General features: G+C 43.0%; 1 protein-coding gene and 1 long non-coding RNA gene across 3 annotated transcripts in view; one reads left to right on the top strand and one right to left on the bottom strand.

The window, feature by feature from the left end:
* Positions 1–1,157: 1,157 nt before the first annotated feature.
* On the bottom strand, positions 1,158–8,626 carry NMRK2 (nicotinamide riboside kinase 2). 2 transcript variants are annotated; one of them, XM_075776740.1, is made up of 8 exons: positions 8,431–8,626; positions 6,914–7,004; positions 5,614–5,662; positions 5,246–5,417; positions 3,541–3,612; positions 2,926–3,032; positions 2,558–2,643; positions 1,158–1,905 (listed from the first exon to the last, which is right to left on the bottom strand). In XM_075776740.1, the coding sequence occupies exons 1-7, from the start codon at positions 8,454–8,456 to the stop codon at positions 2,558–2,560; spliced, it is 603 nt and encodes a 200-aa protein (XP_075632855.1). In that variant the 5' UTR covers positions 8,457–8,626; the 3' UTR covers positions 1,158–1,905. The 2 variants fall into 2 exon arrangements, with proteins under 2 accessions (XP_075632855.1, XP_075632854.1); XM_075776739.1 differs by lacking the exon at positions 1,158–1,905 and adding an exon at positions 2,081–2,453.
* An 18-nt stretch (positions 8,627–8,644) lies between these two features.
* LOC142605316 (uncharacterized) overlaps positions 8,645–17,825 on the top strand; it is a 12,921-nt gene continuing 3,740 nt past the window's right edge. Inside the window, exons 1-4 of the long non-coding RNA XR_012839011.1 lie at positions 8,645–9,313; positions 10,440–14,726; positions 14,887–16,830; positions 17,551–17,700. This is a non-coding gene — a long non-coding RNA (uncharacterized LOC142605316). The remainder of the gene's footprint in view (positions 9,314–10,439; positions 14,727–14,886; positions 16,831–17,550; positions 17,701–17,825) is intronic.

Raw genomic sequence — 17,825 nt, 5'->3', positions numbered from 1 at the left:
CTGAAGTGAGCTGTGCTGACACCACAGCCAAGTTATTTTAGTGCCCAAAAGATCACCACACTCATCCCACGTGAGAGGTTTTGTACTTTTAACGTGGTGAACCTTTTATGCGTGGTGCGCCGCATGTGCTTGAGTACATCAGTTTAATGGCACTTCCTATCTTTAGCTGGTGTATTTCGATAGCGGGTTGACAGATCTCAACACGCTCACCTATCTCACCACAGTATTTAAGCTCAATTAGTTACCAGGCATGGAGTGGTGTGGAGAGTTTATTATTGGAGTTAGCCACGAGCTAAGGACAGTGCTGTGACCAGGCTTCGTGTGTGCAGAGCTGCAGTGCTAGGCCCCACCGTTTGAGAAGGGTGTGAAGGTCCTCGGGTGGGTGCAGAGGGACGAAGGGCTGGCAGGCATGTCCTCTGAGGGACGGCTGAGCGCTCGGGGTCTTCTCGCTTGGAGAGGAGGAGGCTGAGGGGCAACCTCATGGCTCTCTGCAGCTTTCCGAGGAGGGGACGTAGAGAGGGAGGTCTGAGCTCTTCTCCCTGGGATCCAGGGACAGGATGCCTGGGAACGGTCCCAGCGCTGAGTCAAGGGAGATTCGGACTGGACACGAGGGACCGTTTCTTTCCCGAGAGGGTGGTCAGACCCTGGGACAGGCTTCCTGGAGAGGCGGTCGATGCCCCAAGCCTGTCGGTGCGTAAGAGGCGTTTGGACAATGCCCTTAACAACAGGCTTTAACTTCTGGTCAGGCAGTTGGACCAGATGGTCGTTGTAGGTCCCTTCCCACTGAAATTGCAGACGGGGTAAAGGGGAGATGACATTTTTCATGGCACCCACCACTGCACTACTCGCACTTCCCTCAGTTCTGGTTCTGCCTAAACGCCTGGTGAGGAACAGGAGCTGTGCTATTCGTACAGGAGGAAATTCGGGCAGAATGTTGTTCTCAAAGAAAGTACATAAGTAGGAAGATAAAGGGCTACCCCTCAGTTTTGCATCAGGAGCAACACCCACATTCCTTTCTCTAGCATGTTATGATTTATTTCAATATTACAATTGTGTTTGCCTAATTACTTCTTTGGTGCTATCTCACTTGGAGCGGGGGCTTTTTTTCTCTCACTGAAATACTGAGAAAAAGCCTATCAACAGAAAAAGCACTAAAACTATTTCCACTGATACTTTATTTATGGTTTTAATGGAAAGGGAGGGCATGGATACGTAAGAAATCTGAGGACTTCAAACCAACGTCCCAGAAGCATTTGAAAAACCAGAACCTCTTGTACATACGTTGTACAGAGTTGTTGTAATGTGCCGTCGGGCACTTTCAAGTAGGATTTTACCAAAAGTACATAACCTAGTTGGGTGTGAGCTCCTCCACAGGGGTGTAAAAGGACATAGATTCCTTAGGACACCTTCACAGTGAGTTCACAAAAAAAAAAATCTTATTGGTAAATAGACTGCACATGTACAAAGTGAACATTTAAATGCTGTTTGTTTCAAACCAAAATGAGGATGGCACTTGCAGGGCTAATTCCTGAAAAGTTCCCTCAGGTAGCAGTTTTAATACAAGGCTGCTACTCATATTTCCTGAGAAATCCCATTGATTTGCCTTCTGGAGTATAAGTTCAGAAATACTGCCATTTCCACCTCTTGAGGTTCAGGTAGCTGGAGGATTTAGGACCAAATAACATTCTTGTTTGGGTTGCAAAAGGCAGAAATAGCGGCTCCTGTCCATACTTGGAGCACTTGACTATAGTATCTTTACATGCTAATTTGTTTTGAGCGTGAAGCGAGAAAGGCCGAGAAGTCTCGTTCCGTACCAGCACTTTAAAGACATCTGAAGCGCTGTTCACCTCCAAGAATCTCGCTTGTTGTGACGTCTGAACTAGGTTTCCAGGCCAGTGTCATCACCTAAACCAAAGCAGCAACACACAAAAGGAGGTTTGTGGCTGCACTGGTATGAAATTTCAGATGCTGTAGGAAAAAGCAGGGGCTGGTGGTCTGTTTTGGGGAGTTTTGCACCTATTTCTACTACAGTAAAGGTGACTGACGTATTAAAACAGGACTTCAACAACAACAACAAAAAGATATTTTAAGTGGATTTTTACTGAATTTAAGAGATGACATTACAAACAAGCCATTACATAAAGACTTAATATCTGCAGAAGCACAGAAGCAGAAGTCAGTTGTTTTCCCAATGCAGCTCTACTTGTTCCATTATAAAAATGCATTTTCAACTTATGTTTAAGCCAGTGGAATATAAAATAAGAAAATTTAAAAAAAAAAAAATCCTGTCCCTCATGGAGTTGTGAATAAGTTATCTTCATTTTTTCAATTATATACAAAAGATACTTTCCGAAGGACAGTATAAGAAGAGTTTACACAAATAAACCCTCATTCCGACTTCTAAGTACTATTTACATCATTCTGTACATGGGTCTTTCAGGTGTTCCGAGACCCTGAAAAGCAAGAAGGGAAAGTGTGACTATCTGAGCTTAAGAGCGGTCGTTTCCAGCAGCCCATCCCTCGTGTTTCACCCCCTCGGAAGCAGGGATGTATTTACCTATAAGCAATTTAAAATCTTGTTGTGGATATCTTCAAGCACTTGATTGTAAAGTTCATCTCTAGACTTCAGGCCATCTAAATAAACTGAAAGAAAAAAAGATGGAGTCAGGCCAGAGGTTTTTGATCAGAATAAAATTTATGTAGATGAGTTTTAAAATATTTCACACTGTTGACCCAAAGGACAACTGGAAAAACAGAACCATCCTCAAAAAGCTACGGCCCACAAAATCTCTTATCCCATTATAAAGAATAGGTTTTTCTTCCCCCCGATAATATGAATCAAAGGGAAGTTGTTCTTAATTAAATTACCGACTGACTTAAAATCCAAAGTACAATGCCGAAGGATTTGTACTCAGGGACGCTTACCAACATCAACGCCGCTGTCCTCCATTTCTTTCCTGTGCTTTAAGTACATGGGCCAGACGTGTCCATCAAAGAGACCCGGTGGGTCGGGAACAGTGTAGTTACGAGTACTGCAAATACCCAAACGGAAGAGAACATGAGGACTGCCAGGCTGCCTCTTGCACCCCCCCGAAGCCTGAAGGTAATCTGACAGCTGCTCAGTTGCATTTATGTAAAAGGTGAATGTCACAGTCCAACTTCTCATCAATATTTGTCCGTGTTTTGCAACAAGTTTAGTTAAGCACCCAGAGTGAATACAGAAGCTGGAGGTGGCCGATGAAGGCAGAGCAGGCAGGCTCTGAGGGTTTACTGATGCTCACGGGGGAAGCATGCAATGACTTTGTTCCTTTTGCACCCATCATCTCCACAACCCCCCTGCAAAGGGGACAGCTAGAGCTAAGGTTTCAGAAAACACCATGTGAAAGTCTTTCTCCAACTGAATTAAGATTTTCAACTGTAATTCCAATTTGTGACACCAATATCTCCCATTAATGGAACAGAAAGGCAGCCTGAAGGCTCACCTCTCGTGGAGTCTTTATTGGAAGGAAGGATTAGACTTACGTGAAAGGATCTTCTTACCTTCTCCTCCTTTTGCATTCATCGTATGGCACTGCCAGGTAGTAGCGTATGTCAAAGAGGTCTATCAGTGGTCTAGGGTAGGGTAGAAAGAGAGAATGTGTCTATGTCTATTTTTTTTTTTTCTGACAAAGTGTTAAATCACCCCTGAAAGCCTTAAAAATCTTTCTGCCTCCCTCCTATTTTTGTCTATTGTAGACAACAGAAGTGTAAGTGTTTTCATTCAGACACAAGCTAAGGTTTGTTAGTAGCTATAATCCTGGAGGATGCTGTTTTCCAAAGGGCAGAATGCAACGCCAGGTACTTTTTCCACCCAGATACCCGCTACTGTTTGCTGTGGAGGATCAGGCACTGGGCTGGGAAGGTGTGAACCCTGACTGTTTCTAGATCGTTTCCAATTCTGCTTGCAGTAGACCAAAGCTGCGATTCATCACTCTGATGTGAACTGACTTATCAAACCACCCAGCCTGGTGTGCTGAAGCAAGCTGTCAAAACGTGCACGGGCAGACAGATTTGGTACAAGGCAATTCATCAGCTCGTGTTCTTTTCCAGAAATCAGGGAGTTGCTCTACTGTGGTGTACTGCGTTGTGCTTCTACTAGGCTGAAGAAAGTAAACCCAGAAAAATCCTTAAAGCAAATGTAGTCTGAGCCTGGGGGGACTGACAGAGTTCTAAAAGCCTACTGAGCGTTGCATAAATGCTTAATATAGTATGAACTGAGCAAGCTCCATGTCTGGGGATGAAATACTCCCTCTGGACGAAGGAAAGGCTCCTGTTCACAAGACTGAGCGCTTCAGAGGTATTTGTAACCTTCAGGAGAGATACGGAGAGTTACCTCCCTGGGGACAGGCCAAGAACACCCGGCAGTTTGCCAGTTCCAGTTGGCTGTTCTCAGTATGGGTTGTCCGAGATGATTGCCATTTTACATTTTCCATTCAGTCTGGAAAGCCAGAACGGTGCTGCTTGTCTTATGGTACAGCTTAAACAACTCTGGTTTTGCGAAGTGTCATGCACAGCTTGTTCTCTTGAAAGAGTTTTGTAAACAAAACTGCAGTTTGGAGCCAAGAATCTTTTGCTCGTCATGTTTCTAGCACACAATTTCCTGAAGTTTATAGATTTAGCTATTGAAAGTTTTCTGTCTCCTCGCTGCTAGTCTCCTTATCTTCCTGCCAAGCATTTTTCTCCCGATATAAAAAAAGCAAAAGGAGTTGATCTTTGCTCCAATGTACAATTAATTACTATGCTCGATTTAGTCAGTGTTAAACAAGCACGTGTACCACATGAGATAACTATTTCTAAATTCCAGGAGAGATTCCAAGTAGTGAATGCAGAACAGATTATGTTCTTGTTCTCATCAACAACCTTTTCAGGTCAAGGTTTAGGCACCGTGGAGGAAGGCCAGACGGAAGCCTGAGCCTTCACTGCGCGCTCAGTATTTACAAGTTCTGGGCTAAAGTTCTCCACGCCCTAGAGTTCAAGGTGTGCCCTAAATGAGAACTTCCTACGTTACCTTGAGAAAGTCACCTTGCACACCTCACTTTTACCAGCATTTACTGGTAAATGTTACATTTTACATGAGAAAAATTCTTACACATGATACTTCAGAACAAGGCAGGAAGGGTATATTAGTACAAAGGAGGTTTTAGCCCTGGCACCAGAGATCTAGTGTTCTTCCCTGGCAAACCGTTAATAGTTCCCCAAACCTTACTTGTAATTATAAAGCAGGAAGCCTTCAATGACCAAAATATGGATATCTTTGGAGGCTGGCTCTTTAGAGCCAGGCGTAACATTCACCCCGTGGGAACGGGCAAACTTCACTGGGTTCTCAATCCACGCACGCACAGTGCTCACCATTGCCTCCATATCCAAGGAGTCCAACACTAGTTAGAAGAAAGGGGGTGGGTAGGAAAAAGGTATATAATCAAATACCATGAACCACATCGGTTTGAAAGTATAATGTAGAATGAACTTGTAAAATTGAAATTACATAAATTTACTATTAAATCTTTAATAATTAAAAAGAAATACTTAGGAAAGATATACATTACTGCATCCTATAGCGAACACTGCTCTTACCATCCCATTGTTTAAAGCCGTCTTCCCCGACTTCTATTTGATCTTGTGGCTGAAATATAGTGAGCAATAAAACATTGCTGCAAACTCAGCGTGATCAGTTACCTAAGATCCGATCACAACCTGGACACTACTGCAATACACAACAAAGCAAGTGTTCACTTAAAACAATGACAGACCTTATTTGGACTACAATAAAATTTAAGTTCCCATCTTTCACCAGCCCCAAGAACTTTGAAAAGTTTTCTTGGCTCAGTCAAGCCACTACAGATGAAGATACATGTTCAGTAATAGCTATTTTAACTCCTAATGGCTCTAATAAAAATGCAGGTTAGCATAGCACGACCTTTGATCACTTAATAACAGCTTTATTTGCTCTAGCATTTGCAAGCTAAACACACTAGTGAGGAGTTACATATCTTTATGGAAAATTCCTCCTCTACTTTAAGGACTCATATCTGACCAAATTTGTGCATGAGGCTTCTGGCAAAGAAGCGCTTCCAAATGAGACTTTTGTACGGCACGTGCAGGACAAACCAACCCCACAGCTGCCAATGCTGGAGCACCTCGCGTGTCAGGGCATGCCATACAACATCCTGCCAGCACGTCGCCACATCTCTTGGACTTCGGCGTATGGCGAGGTCCAGCTATGTTGTAATTCCTGTGAAATGGCTGCAGCCCACAGGGTTTAAGTAACGCGGTTCTGACGTGACCACTTCCCCTGCTGCGGGGACCCAAGTCAGCACAAGTCTTCTGTATTCATCTTTAGCAATCTTTTAATTGGGTTTCTGATACAGAGCTGTCAAAGCTCCCCAATACAACTGTCTTTCTGTACTTAAAGCAGTGTAGGGGTGCTTAAATCCTGGAGTATGATTTAGAAGCAACATTCTTATTTAAATAAAATAAGGAGGAAAACCCAGCACAGAGAAAATTATCTGTGCAGAATACAGTAAATAACTTCTAACTTCAATCAGTAGTTTGACCCAAAGTTAGACCTGTTGTTAAAACTAAAGGAAGCTTTTGCTGCAACTGCTCTGTGCTCAGCGGTGCCAAGCTCTGCTTCTGTGGAAACTGGCAGGTACCAACATTTGTAAAGGTCAGTATCTCCTTAGCTGCCCAAAGTTACTTAAAAAATGGCATATATTTAAAAAAAAGAAAACCAGAAAATATTACTGCTGAGCTGTCAAAACTTACTTGGAAAACATGCACAGGTATATAAAACTTACGGGGGGACCTACTACAACTATCACTACACACGCAAGCAGCGTTTGATATTTTAATCAAGGGGAGGAGCTCAGCTTACCTTGAAGAAGTCATCCTGATGGACCACACAGCAGTTGGGGAGCACCTTGATGATCCTGTTGGTCAAGGTGGTTTTACCCCCGTTGGTGACACTGCACGGAGAGGCGAGACAGAGGAGAAAGAACCGGGTTAGAGCCGCTGGGACCCCCCCAGCCCTCAGCGGGACCCTCTGAGGAGAGACCAACCCCCGCAGGGCCTCGCGCCCCGCCCGTTTGAATTTCCCGCCTCGCCGCCGTCTCGGCTCGCCCTGGCCGCTCATTGGTTGTGACCGCTCCTCGCCCCGCCCCTTCCCCGCCGGCAACTGGCTGTGTCCGGCGCGCGCGCGGGTTCCGCGCCGTTCTCAACGGCCGCGCCGCTTCCCGCGCGCTCAACGGCCGCGGTGAGGGAGCGCGGGGCAGCGCCGCCATCTCCGCTCCCCTCAGAGCGGTTCCCCGGCGGGGCTCCCCCCTCCCTTGCTCTCCGCGAACCTGCCCGAGCTGGGGGAAGCCCAGCTGGCGCCTCCTGGAGATGGAGGAGGCTGCGCGGCTCCAGCCGCCGAGCTGCCCTCCCTCTGGGCGCCCTCGCAGCCCCCGCGGAGGCTCCGGTAAGCGCTGGCGCTTTTCCCCGCTGGGACCCGGCTGAGCTGCCTCCGCGCAGGGACCCGGCAGCTTCCGAGGTAGACTTTAAACGCGCCTTTGCTGGCATTTATTGCCTTAAAACACCCTTGCTCGTTAGGGGGCCGGTGCTCATCAGCTTAAGAAGCCACCCCGTGAAAGTCAGGCTTGTAAAAAGTGCTTTTTAAAAATGCCTTAAATGAATTATGAAAGAGGGAAACTCAGCGAACGATTCAGGCTTCCTTATACCTGCAAAGTCCGCTTTAATATAAAAGGCCTGAATAATCTTCCTCCGCAAAAGAAAGCGCTGTCAAATCTGAATGCGTTTATTTCTAGTTTTTTATTCAAAGGCTATAAAAATCATGCTGTCTTTAACCCACATTGTAAGCAAATCCAGCTCTTGCCCGGTGTTGGTTTTGCAAGAACTTGTGCAGTCGGCGGGGAAGTGCGGAGCTGTCTCCCTGTCCTCAGCAGGCACACAGGCTTCCTTCTAAATCCTACTTTGCTGGAGGAAATAAGTACACCTTCCACCTTATTTGAAGCAGGATTTTTTCCTCTTTGCCTTTCAGGGAAGATTTTAAAAGTCTAACCTAATGTTGAAAACATCCTGTTTCATAGTTGAGGCGCACCACTCCCTTCATCTGACTTATAAAAGTGACTTGAAATACTTTTTTCTACTTCAGCATACCTCCTGTTAACACAATAAAAGTTTGGTGTGTGCCATCCTGCAGAGCTCCCTGCATTAAGTAAAAGCAGCATGAATTAAGACCTAGCAAGTTGCATCTTTTCTCAAATCCTGTAATATTATTTTATAGTCAGATATATAATCTCTAAGTCTTCAATCCTCTATACATAGAACAATTAAATGGGGGAAAAAAAAAAAGCAGTGTGTATATATAAATATGCAATAATAACAGGAACTCACCCTCCGATGCCTATGATGTATTTCATCTTTGTCGACGTGCCTCCTTAGCAGGAATGCAGTGAGGAAAAAAAATTTAGAAATGCTGAAACTACTTTCAGCAGAACAAACTTCCCCCCACTCAGCTCTGCCTTGCCTTAACTATTTCATTGAAGGAAAAGGCGGGTTTTGCCTCTAATTTATAGGGTCCCACGGCAGTGCCCTTCCCTCCCCGCCATCTCCCCGCCCCGCCTGCTGATGGAAAAGCCCTGTGACTATCATGAGCCAAAGATGTCATATTTTTGAGCCGGGATTAGCCAATCCTCACCTCGGCGGACCGGGTCATGCGCGCTGCTGCTGCACCTGTTTCTGCACCCCTCGTGGACCCCCGCTCCCCCGGCTTTGCTATAAATAGCTTTTTGGCAGGCTCTTCCTTTGCCTAAATTAGTAATGGGGTAGGTGGAAATGTCACCCCTTTTTACATTTCCTTTGGGAGTCCTGGGGAAGGCACAGAGTTGCGCGAGGATATAATTAAAAGTCTTTTTTTTTTTTTTTTTCCTTGAAGGCACACGAGCTCTTTGCCTTCCTCTTCTTTTCCCCAATTCCTGTTTGATTATCTGAAATGCATCCAGGAATGTCATGAGAAGGAATTTTTTTGTTTCTCCAAACTTCTGATAAGGAAGGCAAGGGAACTAAATTTATTTATTTATTTTTTTACTCCTTTTAGTGAAGCTGTTCAGAGAATGGAATATGCAGAGGCTGATGAGTGAATCCATTTGGACCATTATCTTTTGAACCTTTAGGAGGAACTTTTTGAACAGCTTATCCCTCATAAATAGACACAAAGTCAGAAAATGATACTAGCTTTCCAGCTCCAGTTTACTTATGAAAAGTAATGCTTTTTAAGGTAAGTTAACTCTGGAAGTCCAGGAAGCTGGACTGCTTCCTCAAGTAAACACCTCAGACCATGAGTACGTGTTGGGGAACCTGTGCTTTAATTTCAATTGTTTCAGATGCTCCTAAAATCAGGGCTGTCTTGAGAGATGTTAGGTGAAGGTAGAGTTAGCAACAGTTCTGAATGTTTTTTCAGATGTACACAATGTGAAGTATATAGTACACATTTTTAAATAGTATCTTGTCTAATAGAACTTAAATCATCAAACCATTGTGTGCCTTTGTTCTTCCTTTTTATGAAATCAGCCTATGGAAGCGTAAAAAGGCATACTTAAAGATTCTTTGTCCTACAGTGATTTGTAAAGTAATCATAAACAACCTTAGTGACACAGATATCTACGTGTGTGGTGTCTCGTTCATTTTCCTTACAGCTTTGGAGTCTGCAGAGTGATTCTTACCTTAGGATCTCGGACTGATAGATGTATGTGCAGCATACAGTGAGTGCTGGTGCAGGGCTTGGTCCCTGGCTGAAGGAGAATACAGAAGCTGGTTTTGCTCTAAGGAGTAGACAGACGTTGTTTCTATTCTAGTTTTTTTGTATTGCCTCCATCATTTGCTCACTGGCTACAAAATATTACTGTCCCTTGAGCTTTCAGCTGTTACACTGTACAATCCACATAGCCAGAATTTAATGACTGAGAATCTGAGGAAACTGTTTTTGGAGGAGTATTCCTCAAAATCACTCTGGAGGGCAGGGTGGGGCGCAGCTCCAGCATCACGGGCAGTCGCTACTCCAGGCAATCGGGCTGCACCTCAGGGCTCACAGCTGCTGCGTGGGCAGGGGTACATTTGTGGAGCTCTCCCATATGCAGAGGTTTGGGGGCTCTCTGGGCAGGATGTTCCATAAGTAACACGACATCTATAGGAGCCTATAGAACATTTTTGTTCTGGCAGTTAACGGCATCTCTTTTGACCCACGTGGTATCCTGTGGCTTAATCGTCTCACCCCTTCTTAATATCCCCAGTATTTTGTGGATACCTTTTCCTCAAATTGGGTAATTGTTTGACATCATTAAGTTTTATTCAGAACGACTGTTCCCAAGCTGTATTTAACTTGAAATTTTCTGCTTCTGTTTCAGGCCTGAAGAAGGATTTTGTGGCCTACAACCTTGTTTGTCTCACCCCAGTTATGTCTGTGATGTTACTTTTCCCTACAAAGCTGTTTTATGCTGATCAGCCACAAGGTCAAGGCCCAGTGCTTTGATAAAATGAGCTGATCATGACTAAATATGGGCTGCAAATTAGAAGATTATTAACCATCAGAGGTGTAAGATTCTGGAAGCCTTGCAGTGAAGACAGTGGAGGCAAGAAAATTGGTTTTAAGATAGAACCTTGTAAATTTATGAATGGGATTATAGCGAATGATCTTTCCCAGTCTATTATGCTGTCTTAATTCTGTGTGTTTAATGAATAGTTACATAGTATTTCCACTGTAATTGTTATTTATGGTCAACATTAGTACACTATTTGATTGTTTCCTGAGACATCACTTGCAAATTATACTTTCATCATCATTTCCAAGGTAGCTACGTAAAATCATTGCTCCAGAGAAATTGGGAGCTCAAATTCTTGAACATAAAGGAGACATGACTCAAAGAAAAGTTACATCTCCAGCAGCTGCCCCTCACTTTAAGTGCAGCATTTGCAGTGGAGAGTCACCGAGTCAGCCTCTCAGCTGGTGTAAATTGTCATTGTGCACCAAAGTGGGGCAATGGTAATTTACACCAACAGAAAATTTGACCCAAGATTAGCTCTCTGCTCAGATTTTTCATGCCCTTCATTATGTTTCTCTTCTGCTCATGAGCTAGGAAGGTGTCTTGGTTAAGAAAGCAAACAGTGCGTTACTTCAGTGTTTGTTTTACTACATTTGACCTTACATGCTAGGGAAAAAACCTGGGAGTCTTGGAAGTTGTATAAAATTTAGGAGGGGACGCTGGTCTCGGCTATCCTGATCCAGTCCTCTTTATGTTGGAGTCATGCTAATCCAAGTATTTTTGGAACGTGCCATCCTTGAGGTGAGGGAAAATTGTATTCTGCCCTGTGGATTTACTAATATGAATGTGCTTCATATTATGTGTATATTCATACAGGTTGGGTTTTTGCATTGAAAGAATGAGTATTTGGCCTAAGATGTATCGAAAGAAACAATACATTTCTAATATAGATAGCAAACAAAAAACAACTGTGGCAGTAGCAGCTCCAGTTCCAAATACCAGAGTATTTGCCTGAGTTGTTTGGGATCAGTGCATTCCAGAACAGTGAAGTCCCACTATCTCTATAAAGAATGTTAAAACTCAGTTTCCTCTGAAAACCAGAGGAATGAAGGACAGAAGGCATGTTGTTTTGCTGTTGGTTTGTGATTTTATTTTCAAGCTCACAGTTGCAAATCTCATTCATGGAGCCCTCAGTGTAAAAGCTCATTTTTTTAAACCTTTTCTTCATGGTCCCTCTGTGCTCTTGTGGATTCGTCTGGCTTTTCCTGAGTTTGCTTTTGAGCTCCTTGTCATGATTTTTCTGTCACCCGTGTTCATGCTCATGCACCAAACATGCAGTGAAATCATATTCACCCACATAGCTCAAATTCTCAGATTCCTGAATGGCCTCAGACTTGCTGTTCCTTTAGGTGGTGGCATGTGCCTGCCTGTATTTGGAGATCTCTGGCATTTCAGCTGTCTGCTTCCCTAAGAACAAAAAAACCTCTTAGAAAAAACTGTCTGAAATGAATGGTGACAGTTACACTTACCAGCTACAACAAACTTTACCCAACCTGTAAAAATATGCCTATGCAAATGCCAAGTGTTCATAAATGCTTTATTTAGCAAGTTATGTTAGCTGCGTTTCTCAGTGAGTTATGTTTCAATCATTTGAAACTTCCTTTTTTTGGGGCTTGTTTATCCTGCAGATACGTTATCTACTTGACACTTGACTAATACAAATACCATTCAACAGCGTGCTTCAATCAAAGATAGAAAATGTTCCCTCTCTTTACATTATTTTTAGAATACTAACGTTTACTAAAAGTTTCATGTTAATCATCTTTGTTAAAACTAAGATAAATTTGGCAGAAGCCAGTTTAATATTCATGGAGCCATCATGGTATAATTTCCCTGGGATAGTTTAGTTTCTGTGTGTCCAGTGACCTTTCTGTTGCAGAATATGACTCATTTATTCTAAAGGTTTAATTCAGAATTTAAATCCTTCACTAATCATAAGACATTGTTTATGGTATGAGCAAGGTTATGCCAAGGTTCCTTCCGCTAGAGACCCGGGGGAGGGAGCTGGATGAGACTGCATACCAGCTGGTAAAAGAATGGGATGAGACTCATTTTCACTTGTGAATTTTTAAATCGTGGGTTTATTTATTCTTTCCAGAAAGCTGTGTTAGTTGGGTTGCTGAGAGTCCTTCTCCAAGGCTGCTCACCACTGCAAAAACTTGTCATACCCCTTCTGGAGGAAAGTAGGCTTTTATTTTAAACAAAAATGAGGGAGAGAACACCAACAGAACAGTATTCAGTGTTAACTGCCAGTAACTAGAACAGCTAATAGTAAGGAAAATTAGGCTAGTAGAATAACAAGCTTAAATAGTGTAATGCTTAACTAGCTGGCATCTTGTCACAGTGACAGGCAGAGTGGCTCGCAGCCAGATCTGCCACCCTCAGTGGTGATATTTTCTGCCACTGCTGCTGCTGATCCCACGGCCGCTGTTGGCGGCAGGAGGTCTGTAGTCCTGTGAAGGAGGCAGGGACGGAGTGGCAGACGGGTCATACTGAGAATTTAGACAGAATGGGATTGGGGAGAAGCAGCTGTGCATTTAAGAAAAATACAGATGAAAATATTTCCGTTTATCATTACTTCAGGGATATGGGATTAACCCGGAAAAAATATTCTAGAGGGAAGGAAAAGTGATGGGGCATGAATGAAAGGATGAGAGGGTAAGTGTAAAAGGAACAGATTAAGAGGTAATCTGAAGTGAAGACTCTGTGAGGGAAGGGAAAACTGGAGCCCAAAGGCAGCCAGCTCGTTACTGAAGAAGTCCAGTCAGAGGTGGAGAAATTCTTCTAAATTCTCGATTCCCAAAGTATCAGGTTCTGCAGTTGTTTCGCTCCCCACGCTGCGCTTCCCAAACATTTCCTGACTGGAGCCCTTTGGATCTGTCGACCACAATGCTGCCAGAAAGGATCCTCTTTGGATTTCAGGAATTTGTTTCACGGGATTAGTGGACATAGAAGCAAAAAGGAGTAAGATATGCAAGAAATGCTTCTATTTTGTATCTCTGTGGTGCCAGGTAACAATTGCAGTAATTCCAGGAATAAATTTTTAAACAGATGCCAGGCATTTCTAATGTCATTTGACAGCTGGCATATGTTTGTAGATGTGTGACATTGTTAACTTAGTCCTGATAGTGTTGCTATAAATTGTATAGTCAGTAGCAATGAATTAGAAGCTTTTAAAAAAAGTAATAAAATCCCAGTTTTTAAATCTCTGGTTTATATTCTAGGAGAGATAATGTCTAATCTTGCTCCCCACTCAGTTGAATCTTTTGGCCAATGTAGATCGTACTGATGGATGAGAGGAGAGGAAGTAAGCGAAACTTGAAGGTAGTTTGGAAAATGGAGGATGAAGAATAAGGCATGAGATAAGCTTTTCACAGCAAACATGCAGTAAAGAAGCTGAGCTATAAGGCATGTTGTTAACGTGTGATGATTCCTCCAGCGCTCCAAAATATTCTGACGGTTTTTCAGGTATACGTTTGACAGACTCTTCAAAATCAGTCTGAATAGGTAATATAGAGGCAAGAGAGGGAAGTTTTCCTTTTCTTGCTGTTAAAAGCTCATCCTTGCCCATGCTGCTTCATTCTGAGGTCGGTAGGGCTAAGCCAGCTCTCAGGTTTTGGGGCAGGTTTTGAGGTTTCCCTATGCTCTGTCCCTTGCTACCCTGGTGTTGGGTTATTTTGAGTTCTGTTTTAACGAAACAGAGCAGATCAGTTCTGGTCCTCATATAGGATACGTATACGCTGTATACTCTAGTATACACTCTTTCTTCTGATAACACTTAAGCAAAATTGGGGTGCTGCACTGTGTTGTAGTTGTTTATCCCGATATAATCCTGGGGTAAAAAACAATTGAGTGCACTCAGCAGGGTGTGCAGGGCTAACACTGAATGTATTTAAGAAGGGAAATGCTGTAAATAGAAAGCAAGTTAAGGAATGCACATTTCTCCTGTTCTTCGTGGTCCTCTCCTGTTTGATGCCGTTCATACCTGTGTTGCTATTCTTCACTTACAGCCATGCTAAACATGTTCAGCGCTGTGCTGAGAACAGAGCCCATGCTGCCTTTTTGCGTTCCCCTCGTCTGCCTTGCCTAGAGGTAGCTGAAACAAAGAACAAAATGCTCCCTTCACTAGGAGCAAACTGCCTGCCTTTGTAGTCCTGTGGGCGTGGGATCCAAATCAGATGGCAGAAAAATTACCTCCCGTTTTCTGGAATCAGTGTACTCTGTGTTAGTCCTTGATTTGATCTCATTTCAGGGGCACGGAGGTGCCTGGGGCTGGGCTGCGTCTGCCACAGCTGCGAGATGCCAGGAGGAGCTTACAGACCAGTTCTACCCCCAGAGAGACTCTAGTCCCAGTGATAAGAAGAACATTTCTTACATCCACACAGGTCAACCTGAGGATGGGATTCATTCTGCTCAGCCGTCTCAGTTCAGGGACTGATGTCATCCAGATTGACCCTGGGCCACTACAGTGACCGCACAAACTTAGACTGTGTAACAAAAAGAGTCGGGGAGAGAGATCCTGCGCAGGGAGATGATCTTCACTGAATAAATTAAGTTGCTGCGGAGGCATTTTATACAAAAAACTAGTTCTCTTGGTAGATTTACTGATGTAACTAACATTTTGCAAGACTATTTTTGTTGTTAAAGACAAACAGACAGGAAAAGGATATCGATCTTCAATTTTAGTCAAAACTTGTGACAGCAACACCATACAAGTTACTTTCATTATCAGTTTTATTTTGGTTATTTGATTTGTTGTTTATTTTTTAGTAGGTGAAAACTTGGTCACACACACTGTGGAAATTTCCCATGCTGAGTGACTGCCTCAGGCTAGTGGTTTTGATAAGTTATTGCTAAAATAACTTGGGTGCTTGATATAATGAGCGTAGCAAAAATTCACTGTTTTGATTATAGATCTATGCAATTCATTTCTTTATAGTTTGCTTTGGAAAAAAAATCCACGAAAAATAGACATACACAACAATCTACATTAAAAGAATTTTAATGCTGCAAAACTAACATACCTATGAGCTCGGTGCCCTGTGTAAAAGAATATTTTTCATTTGTCATGCAATTAATGACTGTGTTGTAACACACAAACAGAAAGGTTGATAGCCTTTACATTTGTAAAATGGATTTTAATAAATGTTCCTTCAAATGGATTTTTGTGGCTGCAATCTTTTCAAAGAGGCTGTATTTGGAATTTTGGATATAGTTCACGGAGGAAGAATTATTAATTGTTAACCTTGATTTATTTGACTGCACTATGACGTACTAATAACAATCAAAACACGAGAAATAAGGGAATAGACATGTTTTGGCATCTAAAGAATGGTAAAAATGTCAAAATGGAGTAATACGATGCGAGAATACTGACTGTCCTTTGGCTGATGGGAGGAGTTAGCCAGATCTGGGAGACTGTAGGTAGTTTGGGGCGGGATGGGGGATGCTGAGAACAGAATCAAGTTTATTTTGATGCAGTGCTGCTTGCTTACAACGGGAGGAGTCGATGTCTTTACATTCAAGCCCTGTCAGTCTCAAGTGCTCTCACAATTGTTTTTTTCTCAAAGCTATGTTCTGAGCACGTATTAGCAATATTGGCCAACCCCTAGCCGTCATTTCTTTTTTCTTTCCATTCCCGGTAAGAAACCTTATTCTTACAACTCTCACTTGGGTGTTATTAACTTTTCTGTAGAGGCTGAGTTTCCCACTGTGGCTGTTCCTGATGGACTGAAAAAAATACAACCAATCTAAACTGAATTTTAACTGGAACGTATTGGCTTTCTCTCCTGCTTCAAATCTCTTCTCAAAGCTCAGCTCTTCAGCTAGCATTCCCTTGTTAATCTCCAGTCTTATGTTACTCAGGGAAGCTGACCTCTACGGATCATGTTAGATTGTTAAACAAAAGGTCAAGTAAACAAAAAGCCTCAAACATCCTGAAAAGTTAACCCAAGGTGACAAGTTGAATGATCAAAGTACTAAACTCCCGTGCGCTAAAAAGGGAAAGAATGTTCTATCGCTTGCTCTCTTTTTCACTTGCGTTATTGCTTCATTGTCCTCCCCTAGGTTGTGATTCACTTTACTGGCAGTCTAAAAGATACGTGCGTAGTGTGAAGCGAGATACTTTGCTACATCTCTTATCGGAGGAGAGAGAGAGAGGCCTCGCCACAGAGTGATTCATCCCATCCCGAGACAGGTGAAATCATCTTTTCATCCACTGTAGAGAGAACCTAAAACTAATTTAGACTCAGTATCTGATTTTTAGATTGATAAAATTAGGTGAGATGAATCTCATCCCTAGTGTTGAGGTTAATTCTTTGGAGAAGATTCTCACTGTTTTAAGCTGAGAATCTTGGTTGCTGTCTGTGGTGCATTGTGATTAGCAGTGATGGCAAATGCCTCAAAATAGTCTATGCCGTAATTAGCATGTTCTTGAATATTGCTTCATTCAGGAACCTCAGTCATTTTGGAAGGAAGAACAGTCGCATAATGCACATGTGGGAGAAGAGATTTCCCCTTGGGTGACAGTTTAGTTGACAACTCTTGCGACAGAAGGGGTGTCAGTACTGAGGAGGAGTGGGAAAACACTGACTTTTCATTCAAACTGCAAAAGCGAGGACGAGGTGGAACGTGATTTTATGTTTTGCAGGAAAGACAAGGGGGTATATAGTTTAAAATCACACAATATGCTGATGTTATAATGTTTTTTTCTGCCTTAAAATCAGAGCTGATGGTGGAGTAAATGTGAGATTCATAAAGGCAGCATGCAATTTAGGTGGGTTGCAGGCACCTAATTAAAAAAAAATGAGCCATGCAAACTAACTGTGCAGTTGATGGAGAGTTTATAGCGTCTGAGTTTTCATTAGAAAGACTTCAGAAAACTTACCTGACATTCTGCTATTGATCTTAACCACAGGTGCCACCACCTTGGTGAAAAGGAATATAAATATACCTGGAGTGCAGGTCCAATCGAGAAAAGTGAAGTAAATGTCCCAACTCTTACATCCACCGCAAGAGTCGTTACGGGGAACTAGCCGTGCATCTAACGCAGACTGCTGCAGCAAAGGTCGGCAGATATGCGCTTAAGAAAAATGTAGCATGGGTAAATTAAGGGGTGACAAGAGCAGCAAACAGTTAATCTTTCACTTTTCTCTCCCGTTCTGCCAAAAACCCTCAAACCAACAATGGGAT

The sequence above is a fragment of the Balearica regulorum genome, chromosome 26 (genome assembly GCF_011004875.1).
Source record: "Balearica regulorum gibbericeps isolate bBalReg1 chromosome 26, bBalReg1.pri, whole genome shotgun sequence".
NCBI lineage: Eukaryota > Metazoa > Chordata > Aves > Gruiformes > Gruidae > Balearica > Balearica regulorum.
The sequence above is the reverse complement of the archived record's forward strand: the minus strand, read 5'-3'. Positions and strand labels throughout refer to the sequence as shown.

What these genes read in the sequence shown, in the direction of transcription:
- NMRK2 (XM_075776740.1), bottom strand. Translation starts at nt 8,456, where the DNA reads ATGAAATACATCATAGGCATCGGAGG. An exon ending in TACATCATAGGCATCGGAGG is followed by an intron (nt 7,005 to 8,430) that starts GTGAGTTCCTGT and finishes CTCTCCGTGCAG; the next exon opens with TGTCACCAACGGGGGTAAAA. An exon ending in GAATGCAAAAGGAGGAGAAG is followed by an intron (nt 3,033 to 3,540) that starts GTAAGAAGATCC and finishes GGGTATTTGCAG; the next exon opens with TACTCGTAACTACACTGTTC.